A 13,818-nucleotide genomic window follows, 5' to 3' on the forward strand; every position below is an offset into this window, starting at 1 on the left:
ACCTCCAGATCTCTATTTGCTCTTTATTCCTCATCTTCATTTAACACCTCTTCCCCTTCTTGCAGATCTGATTGTTGGTGCTTTTGGGGCTGACAAAGCCGTGCTATACAGGTATGTTTAAACACTTAGCAGTGTAATGATAGAAATATAGATAATATTTCTTCTTCTTATCCTTTCATGCTCTGTGTGTTCACTCAGAGCTCGGCCAATAGTGAGTGCAAGCGCCTCTCTCACAGTGCAGCCAACCATGTTCAACCAGGAAGAGAAGACTTGTGAGCTGTCCACTGGGAATGAAACCATTGCTGTGTCCTGGTATGGATGCCCATTTTTTTCCCCTAAAAAGTTCAGCCCAGCTAATATATTAATAGGAAGATTATACACGGTTTGATTTCATTTGGTTGGTTTCATTCTAGCGGAAATATCTCTAATGGTTTAACAAAAAGCTTAAGAGTGGTTAAAGAGCTCTCTGACAATAACAGAACATGGAAAGTCTTGCAAATGTTATGTAACGCACATCTTAGTTCAATTTCCAAAGTTTACCCCATGAGAATGTCAAATGACTTCATGTTTGCCAGTGTCCTGTCCAAGCTGCTCTGAACTACATGTTCGGTATTCTTAGATCAGAGGGAAAAAAAGGGGGAAATATACCCAGCTTTTAATCTCAATGAAGCTCTTTCCACAAGTTTTAACCATCGTATTAAAACATTTTTAGACTGCTGTTAGAGGCATTCGCCAAACTGGCTGGTGTTTTAGTATCTGCCCGATTGGGTGATAGAAGTGAGTCTTGTTTTCATGTTTATTGCTGTTTTAGTTGCCTTGGAGACAAAAAGAGGAAATGGCAGAAAGGTGGAGTAGCTCCATAGAAAACGAAAAGATGAAGAGAGTGTCGAGTGCAGTTATGAAAAAAAAAGTTGGAAAAGGTTTGAAAGTTTCTTGAAATGGATGAGATATTGTTTGGCATTGGAAAGACTCCGAACACAGCATGAGGCGTAGCCTCCCTTTACGTGAGCGTTTATACGACCACACATGTATTTAAATGTGTTTGTCGACTGATATTCTAAAGCATTTGATACTTTGAATAAAAAAAAGACACATGGAAGTCTCACAAACCAGTGAAAAGACTCCAGAGATCTCTGTAAGCTCAGTGAGCATGCATGTTAAGTCTTTTTTTCTCCCATATTTTTGTCTGTCTCTAACCTCCAGTGTAAGCATCGGTTTCTGCCTGCTGGCTAATGGGAAGCACCTCCCCTCTCATCTAGGTGAGGCACACACACACACACACACATATATATATACACACACACACACACACACATACACAGATGGTCCCTATTACCTTGCTTTCTTTGTGTGGCCACAAGTATGCTGGACCTCACTGTGGTCAATTTGGCAGTTAAGATCAAGATAAAAGAACAATCATGTAAATACAGGATAACTTGGTGGGCTCTGGCAGTTTAGAAAAGTGTGTGTGTGTTTATTTTAAGTGCGTGGGTGTGTATTGTCTGTGTTCTCTGCATAGTTGTCGTCATGTGGGCCACAGCAATGCCCTCTGTGTGTTTCTGTATACTGTACAGCACATAAAGGCGCTTTACCATAATAATGTTTACCAGTGTATATGTGTGTGTTTGCATGTGGTGAGGCATGCATATAGTATGTCTGTGCAGATATGTGTGTTTGTGTGTGCACATACATTAACATGCATTTTTGTGTTTCATATAGGCATATAGATACAAACGATGGGAATATTCACTTTTTTCTTGCCTTGTGTGTGTGTGTGTGTGTGTGTGTGTGTGTCTTTATATGTGTGTATTTTAAAGGCTTTGTAGTGGAGGTTCAGTTAGACAGTGTGAAGCAGAACCAGAAAGAGTCCATCAGGAGGACTCTGTTCCTGGACAGCCAGCAGCCCAGTCTGGTGAAGAACTTCAGCCTCGCCAACGGAGAACGCTCGTGCCATGAAACCAAGATCTATCTCCGGGTCAGTCACACTAATTGTTTTTACTCATCAGCATCAAGCAGATTGGATGTAAATTTTTGAAATGTTGCCACTGATTAAATACCATATAAGCACATTTCTATCAGATAGATTGAAAAAGATAAATATTCTCCAACAATTAAACAAGATGCTAATGGCTCTGTGAGGCTGTACTTATTACTTTGAGCTAAATGCTAACGTTAGCATATTAACATGCTCACACGGACAATGCTAACATACTGATGGTTATCAGTTATACCATTGTCACCAATTAGCTGTAAACACAAAGCACTGAGTAACATACTGGGGAATGTCATAAGTATTTGATAAATTAAAATAGATAAAAAATATTGAGCTATATGAAAGTTAAGGGATCAACATCACTATAAATCATCCTAAAGAGAAGTTAGGGTGGCTAAAACCCCCTTTAGTGAAAAACTGAAAGAGTTAAGATTGTTGTATTTGAGGTAAATCATTTTGTTATTATATTTTATAGATGAATGTACCTATAGATAATAACACTGTACTCACCACCATCATTGTAGAGATTGTGAAGAAGAGCTCTCCTCTGGAAAGCACTGCAGGGCCAATGAAATACAAACAGCAAACTGCTTTGCTCAGCAACAAAAAATCTTGGAAGTTCATTCTCGACCTCTGGGAACAGTGTGTAATCTAAATAATCTTGGCTCAAAGGTCCACCTACTAGCTTTTTGGAGCTTTCAACCATATCTCTCTCTGGTCATTGACTTTGACAGTCAGTCCTGTGGGCCTTTCTGGTCTGGTGTTCACAGACAATTGATGTTGTCTACAAGACTTCTCATTTTGTTTGACTTTTCAGCCGCACTTCCAACATCAAGCATTGCATATCATGTTGAAAGTTCAGTTTGAGCCCAATAGCTCTGTAATAACTATAAATGTTCAGTTTTGTTTAGACCACCAAGTAACAGCTTTTGATAACTGTGTTAAAGGTACCCTGTGGAGATTTTGACTCCTACTAGTGCTATGGAGCCATGTTTTGATTAGTGGGCCCTCAATTTTTTTGGTATCTTGTGCACAAGCACGCACATGTACAATGGCTGCTGGTGTAGGTAACACACCAAGGAATGTAGCAATGAGCCATGAAAGGCAGAGAAGAAGAAGACTGGCAGCTAGCAAACATTGATTTAAACAATGAAGGCTTCAAAATAGCCACAAAGTCAGTTTTGCAAATGTTTTACGAGGAAGAAAATACAGTTAGGGGTCAAGGGTACAAACAATGGGTTCTGGTGAGAAACAGTGAATGTAAACATAACTTTGCTGTTTACAAAAAAATAAAACAGAACAAAAAAAAAAAAAACCTTGACTGTGCACTTTTAAAGTTGAACTGTTTAAAAGCTTGTATCTGCTTGTATCTTGTATCTGCTTGGACTCCATCATACAGCTGTATTCACTCGTGTCACTTTACTGTAGAAACAGTTTACATGAATGGGCCAAAATATGAGAATAAATCCCAGGTTGTAAATAAACTGATTTTTTCCTTCCTACAAAGACAGGTCATTTACAAACTCAAAAATATTGTGCAATAAGAACTGACTATTCTTCAGATCATCTTAGATCTATGCCTTTTATATCATCAACACATTTTCTGGTTCTTTATCCTGGCCTTCAGGAGTCAGAGCCCTGCTGGTTTTCATCCGAGCCATCTAATCAGAGAGTGTTTTGCACCTGCATCACCAGGTGAAGGCAATTAACTAGTTTGTAGGACGGAGGTTAAAGTCATTTCCTAATCGACAGGGTTTGAAGTTGCCGTTTGAAGTACTATTTTGGGAGGTACATATAACTGAACACAGAAGTAAAATACTACAGCACCAATCTTCTCATCACTCAGTGGTGACCTGATCAAAGAGTATGCCTGACAAAAACACTTAAGTCATATGTGTAGATGTTCACTGTAAGGACATAATGATCAGAGCCCTTTGCTCTTTGACAGGATAAGAGATGGTTTGACTTGAAACTGCCAACCATCCACTCGCCTGTCAGTCAACACTTATCTGTTTGCACACCATTTTTTATTCTTTAAAGGGGCCACATTATCATGGCGGGTCAAATGGAATTCGTGTCACTTCTTTAGAAATTTAAAACAGGCTGAATCTTACATTTAGGCCACTATTGTTGTAACATCTGCTTTTGATTTTACACAGCGTGACTTGTACATTTACTTGGAATAGAGCTTTGCACAAATCTGCTATAAAAAGCTAGACATTTCTACCCTTGTGGCTAATTGCTAACCATTTCAGATATTCTGCCTCTCATCTTAAGAACTGACAAATCAGCACATTAAGCCATTAAGTTTTGTTTTTTCCAACTTTCTATGGATTTATTTTTGTCTTTGTGTAGCACATCTTAAATTGTCCTTACCTCACATGTATGGTATTCTGTTTTTCAGAGACTTATTATTTTGTCAGTTCACCAAAGTACCAGGAACCCAAATGACAAGATAGATGACACATAAAAATGTACAAATCTTAAGTCATAATCACACAGCTGTAAAGGTTGTAAAAAAATATATATTACAGTCTATTTACATGTAAAGTGATTTTTCTCCAACTTGTTTTTGTGCCTTTTTTTTGAAAATATGCCACTGTAAATCAATGAAAATATTAATAATTCGTAATGTCAAATATTCTTTCAAAAAATGTTTCAACGTGTTTTCTCAGCTTGTCTCTACATGATATATAAATAAAGTTATGTCACTATAAATAGAACATACTCAGTAACAGATGGGCGACAGAGCGTGAATACACCAGATGAATGTTTATTGGTCCCTGTAGACGACAGTGGGTTTGTGTCATTCACTTCCTCTTCAGTTACTCATGCATCTCTGTCTGTTGCAGGGTGAAGAGGAGTTTCGGGATAAACTCTCTCCCATTTACATCAGCCTGAACTTTAGTCTGGATCCTCAAGCCCCAGCGGATCAACATGGTCTCAGACCTATCCTGAATTATCAGACAGAACAGCTTATAGAACAGAAGGTATGTACATAAACTCATATGAAGTCATATTTACCTCATATTATCATAGCAGAGAAAAGGTCACACAGTAGTCTACATCGTAAACTGCTCTCAGTTACAACCTGTATCTGGGTGTTTCTGTAGTCAGCTTAGAAAAAAACAATTAAAAGGTTTTTGCCAAAAGCAAACCTCAAGGTTAGCTGGTCAATATCAACTGTCAATGAAAGGAAATTATGGCAGTCCAAATGCAGTCTTTATGCAATTTTCCTGAGGCGCAAGCCTATGTTTTGTGTATCTGTGTCTGTTTGGTCATTTCCAGGCACCAAAGAAGTGTATTGCGCTGACATGGGAGGAGAGGCGCAGCTCAGGCTGTGTTTATGCAGATGATGCAGTGCAATTTTGGGGGTCATTTTGGCATGAAATTGCATTTGCGATAAAACCTGCTCAGAGCACCTCTTATCACACACGCAGACGCAGGGCAATTTTCGTGGCTTCAGCTGGCAGAGGCACACAGACGTCTCCAAAATCACAGAACTCCTTTCATTTATGTTAAGTTTTGCCCCTTTCAGTTTGCTACATGTTCTTTCGTCTACTGCAGATTGACATGAGCATCAAAACACAAGTTTGTTTTTAAGGAAGATTCTTACCAATAATATCATCCTCGTGAACATAATCTAGTGACCCGGAGTTCAGAAATATGCTCTGTTGGATGAGTTTCCCACAACAACTTGTAGAATGTCGGATCTTTTCCATGTTTGCTGTGCATCAGTTAACATGTGGATGACACAGCAGAGGAAACTTCGTTAATTATTGAAATCTTCAGGATCAGTCAGGATACACAAAATAAGTGGCAGCACACATGAGAACACACCAGCTTTATTTTCATTTTACCATTGTCAGCATATGTGGATTGATGTATGTTAATATTTGGGGTGTCCTGAATGTTTATTTTGGAACTTGTGGTGCTTCACAGCCTCTCTCCCCTGTTTCACCAGTTGCTGCGTTTAAAGGGGATGAGAGGAGCTCATGTGATCAGTCATTACTGAGGCCCGTCTCGACTCCACCTGCACATAATGCCTTCCTCCCACTAATAATGTATTCAGTCTCTCCTCCACTTTGTGCCTGGCCAAGCCCAGAGTGTGCCAACGCTGATTGTTGAGAAAATTGCAAAAGTGTGTTGGTCACACCCACATGCCAGGAATTAAGACTTGGATCTGTACCTGCACCCTATCTGAGGATAATAGGGCCCTATGTGTTTCCCGGCCAAAATTCTGCGTTCAAAATTTCATGTGTTTCAAATTTTCTTTAGATTTATATTTCGTTTGATTACAATGCAAGAAATCACGGAATGGAATGCATGATTTAACCCAACGAGTAATGAGCACTTTCACATCCAGCAGTGAAGGTCAGACAAAAATGTAAAGTTTTTTCCCCAAAAAACTGTCCAATTCCAAGTTTTGAGACTGAAAAACTTTCACATTAAATGGGATAATTTCATCTGTTGATAGATGGCCTCAATCAACCTAAAGTGAATGAGTTCAGTATGAATCAGCCAGTGGATTCATGTATTTAATTTACAGTGTTTTGCTGCTTGAACATGATGTTGGAAAAGCCCTTTTCAGAAACATCAGGGTTGACAAATCTTCCCCAAATTTCCAACCTGGATATCCATGGGGAACTATGCCATTTAATTTCTCCTTGGAAGGAGGATATGAAGTGTATCTGTGTTGAGCTGTAAAGTGTATCTATATATTGCATTACCACACTAAACATCTAGACCAAACCACTTATACAGCCACACGCCTTGCATTTTATGACCTAAACAGATGGTCACCACAACGATTTCCAGCAGAGAGAGAGCAGAACACATGGCCTGATGAATATTTTCACAATACTTTACCGACACACGTTCACCCTTGAAAACCACAGCACATCTCCTGCTGTTTACATTTTGCACGCAGGAAATTTATTTGAATGGCAAAGACGGAGGTTACAGGCTGCCATCTTAAAATTGAAATCAAATGTAAGACCCCTTTATAGTGCTGAACCCCATATGGTTAGAGGTTGAGGGTCAGAGCTGATGGAGCAAGAGCTGATTACTGCACTCTGGTCTCCATTGGTAGTTTTCTTTTTTTGTTTCCTAGAGTTGGAGGGTTTATGGAGGACTGGCGAGTCATGGCTTTGCAAAAACACAGAGGGAGGACTGACAGCTCTGTTTGGGTGGGGCGGCGCTTGGCCCTCAGACATCTGGTTGTGGTTTGTTTATGTATGTTGCCAGTGCTCTCCTCCACCAGGCAAGAACCATAGCCTGAAAGTGTGCACATGTTTATGTGAGTGATATAAGGGGATGTGTGTATATCATGTGCTTGTAACTGGCTGTTTTTAACAGAATACACCCGACTTTTTTCAGCCTAAAAACCTTTAATGCAACACCATGAATCAAACCTGTTGTCGCTCTCTCTTCTCCTCATATGAAATCCTCATATGAAAGGAACTGACAGACTTTTGATCCACTGCTCAGTGAGCTTAAGTGATGAGAACACAGATGCAAAAATCATCTATGATCCCAGTAGAGTGTGGGCCCTGATGCTTCATGCTAACACTTTAGTTTCCACTAGATGCTAGCATGGTTAGCCTGCCTTACTGTGAATTCACACCATTTCAGTGTCAGTCCATGTCCATTATAGCAATGTAGATAATCAGCACTGACTGGCTGGTAGGGTTTGCACTCTTATGTAACTGTATGTTACAAGATATGAAAAATTAGTGTATAATCGCCTGAAAATAAGAATCATTGTGTTTTGTGTTACCTTAGAGTGAGGTCTTCATATCTACATAGGGAGCAGGTCCTCTACCACAGAGCCCGCCATGTTGCACCGCCATGTTTCTACAGTAGCCCAGAACGGACAAACCAAACAAAATGCTGGCTCTAGAGAGGGCCTGTCTTGTTTTTCAACCTCACGGCTAGATGCTACTAAATCCTACACACTGCACCTTTAAAATCCTGCCATCTACCTCTTCTCCTTCATTAAAAAATATCCAGAATGTACAAATATGCAAATGTATTTCACTGTAAAGTCCATTCTCAGTGTTTGTGCACCAAAGTCTTCAAGTTTCCACATCACATTTATGTAAGTTCCATATTGGACCAGGGTTAGCTCCAAACTAGTTGTGATGTCACAAGTCATGCTCAGAGGCCGACCACTTAAAATCAGATTTTCACTGACCGCAGAGAAACTTTCCATTTTCAGCAGATGAATGTGAAAACAGCCAGACAACAGTCAAACTCTGCACATACATCATTCTGCTCAGTGAAGCTCAAACATCCAACTGTAGGAACAAGAAGAAAAACATACTTTTGAATGGATGGAGACTTTAAGCAATAGCCAGTCAATGTATGTGCATTCTATAATTACCTCTCTATATGGTAGTCCACCATAGTTCACTTGTATTCCTGGCAGAGCATTTTTGATTCCCCAAGTGGCTGACCCTTTTTTTTTAAAAAAAAAAAAAAGAAGAAGAAGAAAAAGAATGCATGGAATAAAAAAGACATGTCTGGTTCAGTTGCATCAAATTTTAATCTTTTTTATTAAGGATTTTTCTTACTTGTCAAGACTTGGCACCTATATTACCCACAACGCAACTCGATCAACGACAGTTCATTTGGAGATTCTGGTGTGATATTCTGGTGACATCATTCGAGGCAATTTATCAGATTTCACACTTCTCCCTCTGGAACAACAAATTAAATTCAACTCTCACATAATTATGCACTAGTACTTTCCAACACCTGGAAACAGACTTTGATGTGTAAAAAACATTTTATTATTGCTATAATACTTAATTTAGATTCTTAATTTGTTAGTGCTCCACAGTCACTGAACATGGTCTTAGCATGAAGCACAGCCAAGGATCCACCACATGTACTTTTAATGTCTGTGTTTTCATTGCTTCACATCTTTAAGTCGGACAACATGCCAACAGCATGGTCTATTCCTTTAAAAGCTGGAGGGAAACATGGGTCACATAGATCAAACCGACGGGAAGATGAAGAGATGAAAGTCAAAAAGAGATGAAAAGTGTTAAGATGGAGGGGAAGATAAGCTGGGACTCATCACTTGATCTTAGTAAGTCTATTACAGAGCGTGTGCACTTCATGTCTGTTTGCTGTTAAATGACCAATAGCTGTGCATCCTGAGTGAATGTAAAACCAGAAACTTGAATGAAGGATCTCCACTGAGACATTGTTAACCATTGCCAGGCTGATTCTTTGCACTCTGTAGTCCTCCGTAGCATTCTTTTGGAATCTAATGTGTCCCATATGTTGGAGAGATGAGGGTACGGCAACAATGACAGTACGGCTCAGTGAGCTACATAGGAGGAAAATGAATGGTGGAGACAGAAGAAGAGAGAAGAGAGAATAAGGGAAAAAAAGCTCAAGGGACATGCTGGAAAAGACAATACATCAAATCAAATCACATCTATCTGTTACTGTGGTTTTTAACCAGTCATCTGTCACGTAAGACTGAAGAGTAGAATGAGCCCTATCCTCTTTAAAATTGGGGGTTTTTACTCCTTTTGATCGAGGCTTTTCCTCAAAAATGTAATACTTGTTTAAATGGAATTAATCCTTACATTCTCTTAAACTTTCCCTTTCTTGTTTCCCACATTTAAAGCACATATTACGTTTATCCTGCAAACATGAAAGAATTCTTCTTTCACACAACTTTTTGGCATCTGGTTGTTGCAAATATTGTTACAGTGTTGTGACTATATTGAGGGTAGTATAGTCTCTATTTTCTCATCCTTCCATTAAATTGTGAATCTAGTGTATGACAGTGGTGGACAGTGGGTGCCATCCAGCTTTGGATGACATAATAGTCAACTTCCTTTCAATCTCAGCTCAGCCTATTGTTTATGTACAACTAAAATATGGTAAGAAATGCATTCCCACTTCTCTTCAGGGTACTTCCAGATCAAAATGGTAACAGCTTTTTTAGCTCAGTGGTCCGCCAACAAGCTGCTAAAAAGGTTCGACTCAAAAGGAGCATCCTGGCTACTGTTGATACCCTTATGTTTTTCACTCTCTGTTACACTGTAACCAATCAACCAACCAACCAGTCAATGTTTTTTCCAAAGAAATTCATTCCGTATTAAAATGGAGTCTTCCAATATGCCTACTAACCATAGACCAGAAAAAATATATGGACGTGGTCACCATGACATCACCCATTGGTTTGTGGACTGCCATTTTGAAGCTTCGAATTCAGTGATTTGACCGTTTCCATCTTGGATTCACCATCTTTGATTTTTGGAAGAAGTGATCATATGGGTGGACAAGTCTTGTTTTCCCCCCTATTCCGGCGCCAGTGGTGTATGACTTCTGTAAACATCCACTTCCTCAAAAGCTTTTCTCTCTCCGTACCTTTGGACTCTGTTCCCTGAATACCTCTCTCTTTTTCACCCATCATATCCAACCCTCACTCCTCCCTCTTCCTCCATTTATCCTTATACTGTCTTTTCCAGGCCCAGATTCAGCTCGATTGTGGAGAGGACAACATCTGCGTCCCTGACCTGAAGTTGGCTGTTCATGGGTGAGAAGAAATCACCTTTCGATTACTTTACCTGATTGAAAAACACAACTTAAACCTTTTGACCATGCAATGCTAATCTGCCACAGTTTTTCCTCTCTGTGACCAATATAACACAACATATTGTAGTTTCAACCTATACTAAGGAAAGCTCTTACATTTGCCATGTGGAACACAGAGTGTCTGGTGGGTCTTTCCTCTGGTACACATGAAGTGATGCATTATATGTTTCTGGTTAGTGTGGACTGAACAGAAGAAGAAGAACTGCATAGTTAGCATGAGCTGCAATTGCTGTCTTGGCTGAACAGACAAAGTAAACAACACTACTTACAGGAACCGCACACAAAAAAGCTGCTGCAGCACAGACCACACTGGCCACAGCAGTATTAACTGAGGTTCTTTGCCATTTTCCCCTTATAAAGTTGTTTTGGCTAACGAGTTACCAAACAGTTGCTTATTCACGCATCCTGCTGACATAGAGCAACCTTAGCATTCATTTGTTGTGTTTTTGACCATCGGATTAATGGAAGTCCAAATCTGACTCTCCTTTTAGCTCTATTTTCTATTCTGCTGCTGCTTGTTGCTAGAAGCAAAGTTAATGAGAGCGGTGAGAGTGAACCAAAACAGTTAGGTTGCATGCTGTAATACCAAAACAATCATTTAATCCATTGATAATATAAAAGTATCGATTACTGCAGCTTTAACTACACTTGAAAGTGATCGGAACCAAACAACGCAGAATAAATATAATCATATAAATGAACCGCAAATGTAGACGTGATACCTTATGGAATTTTAAACAGTGATATTTTCAGATTCGTGATGAATGACGTGTCATGATATTAAAACAATACAGATAAGGTGGAGTGAAAACAAACATCAGATTCAGTGTTTTTTTGGACAGCTCTGAATGCATGATCACATTTATATCATGGCCACTTACCAAAAAATAAAAGAAGGCTGAATGTAAATTTTCAAACATGTTTTTTTAGAGTCAGTTCAATGGATCTTGTGGAGTTTTTGATCACTGTTAGAACTATGAAGCAATGTTTTTTAGGGCTGCAACTAACAATTATTTTAATTATCAATTAATCTGTTGATTATTTTCTCGATTAATCGATTAGTTGTTTCCATAAAATGTCAGAAAATGGCAAAATGTATCACTGTATCTCAGAGCCCAAGGTGGTGTCTTCAAATGTCTTGTTTTGTCCACAACACAAAGATATTCAATTTACTGTCAAAGAAGACTGAAGAAACCAGAAAAAAAATCTCATTTGAAAAGCTGGAACCAGAGAATTTGGACATTCTTTTCTTTAAAAAAAAAAAGACTCGAAACGATTAACTGATAATCAAGATAGTTGGACAACACTGTACATATTCCTGCTTGATGGTTTCAAGTTATTCCACTGATTGAAAGTTGGTGGTTGTGATGCAGAAAAAAAAGCCAGTAATACTCCAGCAAGTGCAGGGAAGAAGAAAAAGCAAGTAAGCAAATATGGTTGAAAACAATGGGCTTCAATATATTCCAACAATGGTTTTTTCAAATGTTTTATGAGGTAGAAAACACATTCAACATGTATTCAAGGCTTTAAGGATACACACGGTGCAGTGAGAGACACTGAACGTAAACATAATTGTCTCTGTTTACAAGAAATCTCCACAGTGTACCTTTAAACTCATGGTCGCTCAGTCACAGTCAGTGCCTAAATGTAAAGTGTTGAGTGTGGAGTACCTGTAAAAAGCAAGAACAGAACAATCGAAGACACGAAGCTTTGGAACGATACACAAGGAAAGTTTTAGATGCGGAAAATAAACATGATGCGTGTTCTGTGAGAACATTTCAGACACAATGATGGGAAGCTCTTTGAAGTTCGTAACATGCCTGCACTGGAATACAGACCTAGCAGAAGGATTCCTGACTCTTGGCACACTCACATATTAGTGTTAATTAATCATGTGTCTTTATTTGTGAATAGACATCAGCCAGATATTTGGCGATGTTTCAGTCCATTCACAAAGCGAACACAGACACATGCTCAGACTTTCTCCTCCTAGCCAGCTCTGTTTTGAGGAGTGTTTTGCATTACATGGCCATGTGATTTCTCTTAGCTGCAGAAATACAATCAGTGCTAAAAGTTTCCCATGAAAACTCAAAGATCTGCTTTTGTAGTTGCCAGGGGACCAAAACTCCAATGATTCAGCACTTTCACTAAACTGAATTTCCCTTCACTGACATACTATAAGACACAGCATTTTTTCTCGCTCGCCAAGAGTTCGCAAACAGTGGGATGTTTAACATTCACAGCGCAGTGGTCTGTCACTGGTGTTAGACTTGTTTTCTCTGCCTTCATTTATTTTTTTGAGCTTCATTATCCGCTGTTGTATTTTCCCAACAAACGAACTAAACTAAACAACTAAATCTCATTGTAGTCAACATCTCAACTATACGCTGCAGACTTCTGTCCATTCTCAGCATCTGCTGAGTGTTGGTGTTAGGGTATCAGTGTTGCTTCCTCTGCATTCACTAAACTTGCCTGGGCCTAATTAAAATCATCTGGTGGATGTCTTACCTAGCGAGGGGTCACTGCGTCCAGACCCTCTGAAGACGGGGGGAGGGGAGGAGGAAACATGAAATGAAAGAGGAACCCCAAATTTGACCCTCAACCAGACTCCTTTCTCGTCTTTCTGCTCAATAGAAACATGAATTTACTAGCACGAAGCTGTTGGGGGAGGGTTGGAGGGCGTCGAGAGGATTTATCACTACACTGAAAGTGTGTTTGCACACAGGGGCGTCACTGTGAACATACAGAATAAGGTGGGGGTCAGTTTCCTGAGACAAATCACAGTGATCAGATTTGGGTCATTTCCCAGGTCGGTCATGGACAGATATGCAGGAGAAAATGGCCTTTGGGGACTTTCTAAAACACAGATGCATTGTCTGGAAAGACTTCAGGTCCCTGCTTTTCATTACATTTTACAATAGCTTCTTAGGCATTTTTGTCATGCGCTGCACCAAGTGAGTGAAAAAGAACGCAGCAGCAGAGACAGCACGAACTGTGCCAGCGTATGAAGGCTGTAAAAGAAAGCTGCTGTTTTCAGTCATTTTAATTGTAGTTGATAAATGTGCTTTTCAAGACTGACAAAAAATAATGGCTGTGTAATATATACTCACTTAAAAAATACATCAGTCATCATCAATACATTAAGGCGCATTAACATTATACGTTTTTCTAATCTTTTCTTAATCTCCTATTTACATGTGCGT

At 39.3% G+C, this 13,818-nt stretch overlaps 1 protein-coding gene across 1 annotated transcript in view; it reads left to right on the plus strand.

Moving 5' to 3' along the window:
• The window catches only part of LOC122981018 (integrin alpha-5-like), a 47,961-nt gene that overhangs the window by 22,318 nt on the left and 11,825 nt on the right, over positions 1–13,818 (plus strand). The window contains exons 14-19 of the mRNA XM_044349502.1: positions 66–111; positions 199–312; positions 1,204–1,259; positions 1,818–1,975; positions 4,846–4,983; positions 10,489–10,556. Of these exons, the coding sequence (XP_044205437.1) occupies positions 66–111; positions 199–312; positions 1,204–1,259; positions 1,818–1,975; positions 4,846–4,983; positions 10,489–10,556 (580 nt within the window). The remainder of the gene's footprint in view (positions 1–65; positions 112–198; positions 313–1,203; positions 1,260–1,817; positions 1,976–4,845; positions 4,984–10,488; positions 10,557–13,818) is intronic.

This window comes from Thunnus albacares, chromosome 4 (genome assembly GCF_914725855.1).
Source record: "Thunnus albacares chromosome 4, fThuAlb1.1, whole genome shotgun sequence".
NCBI lineage: Eukaryota > Metazoa > Chordata > Actinopteri > Scombriformes > Scombridae > Thunnus > Thunnus albacares.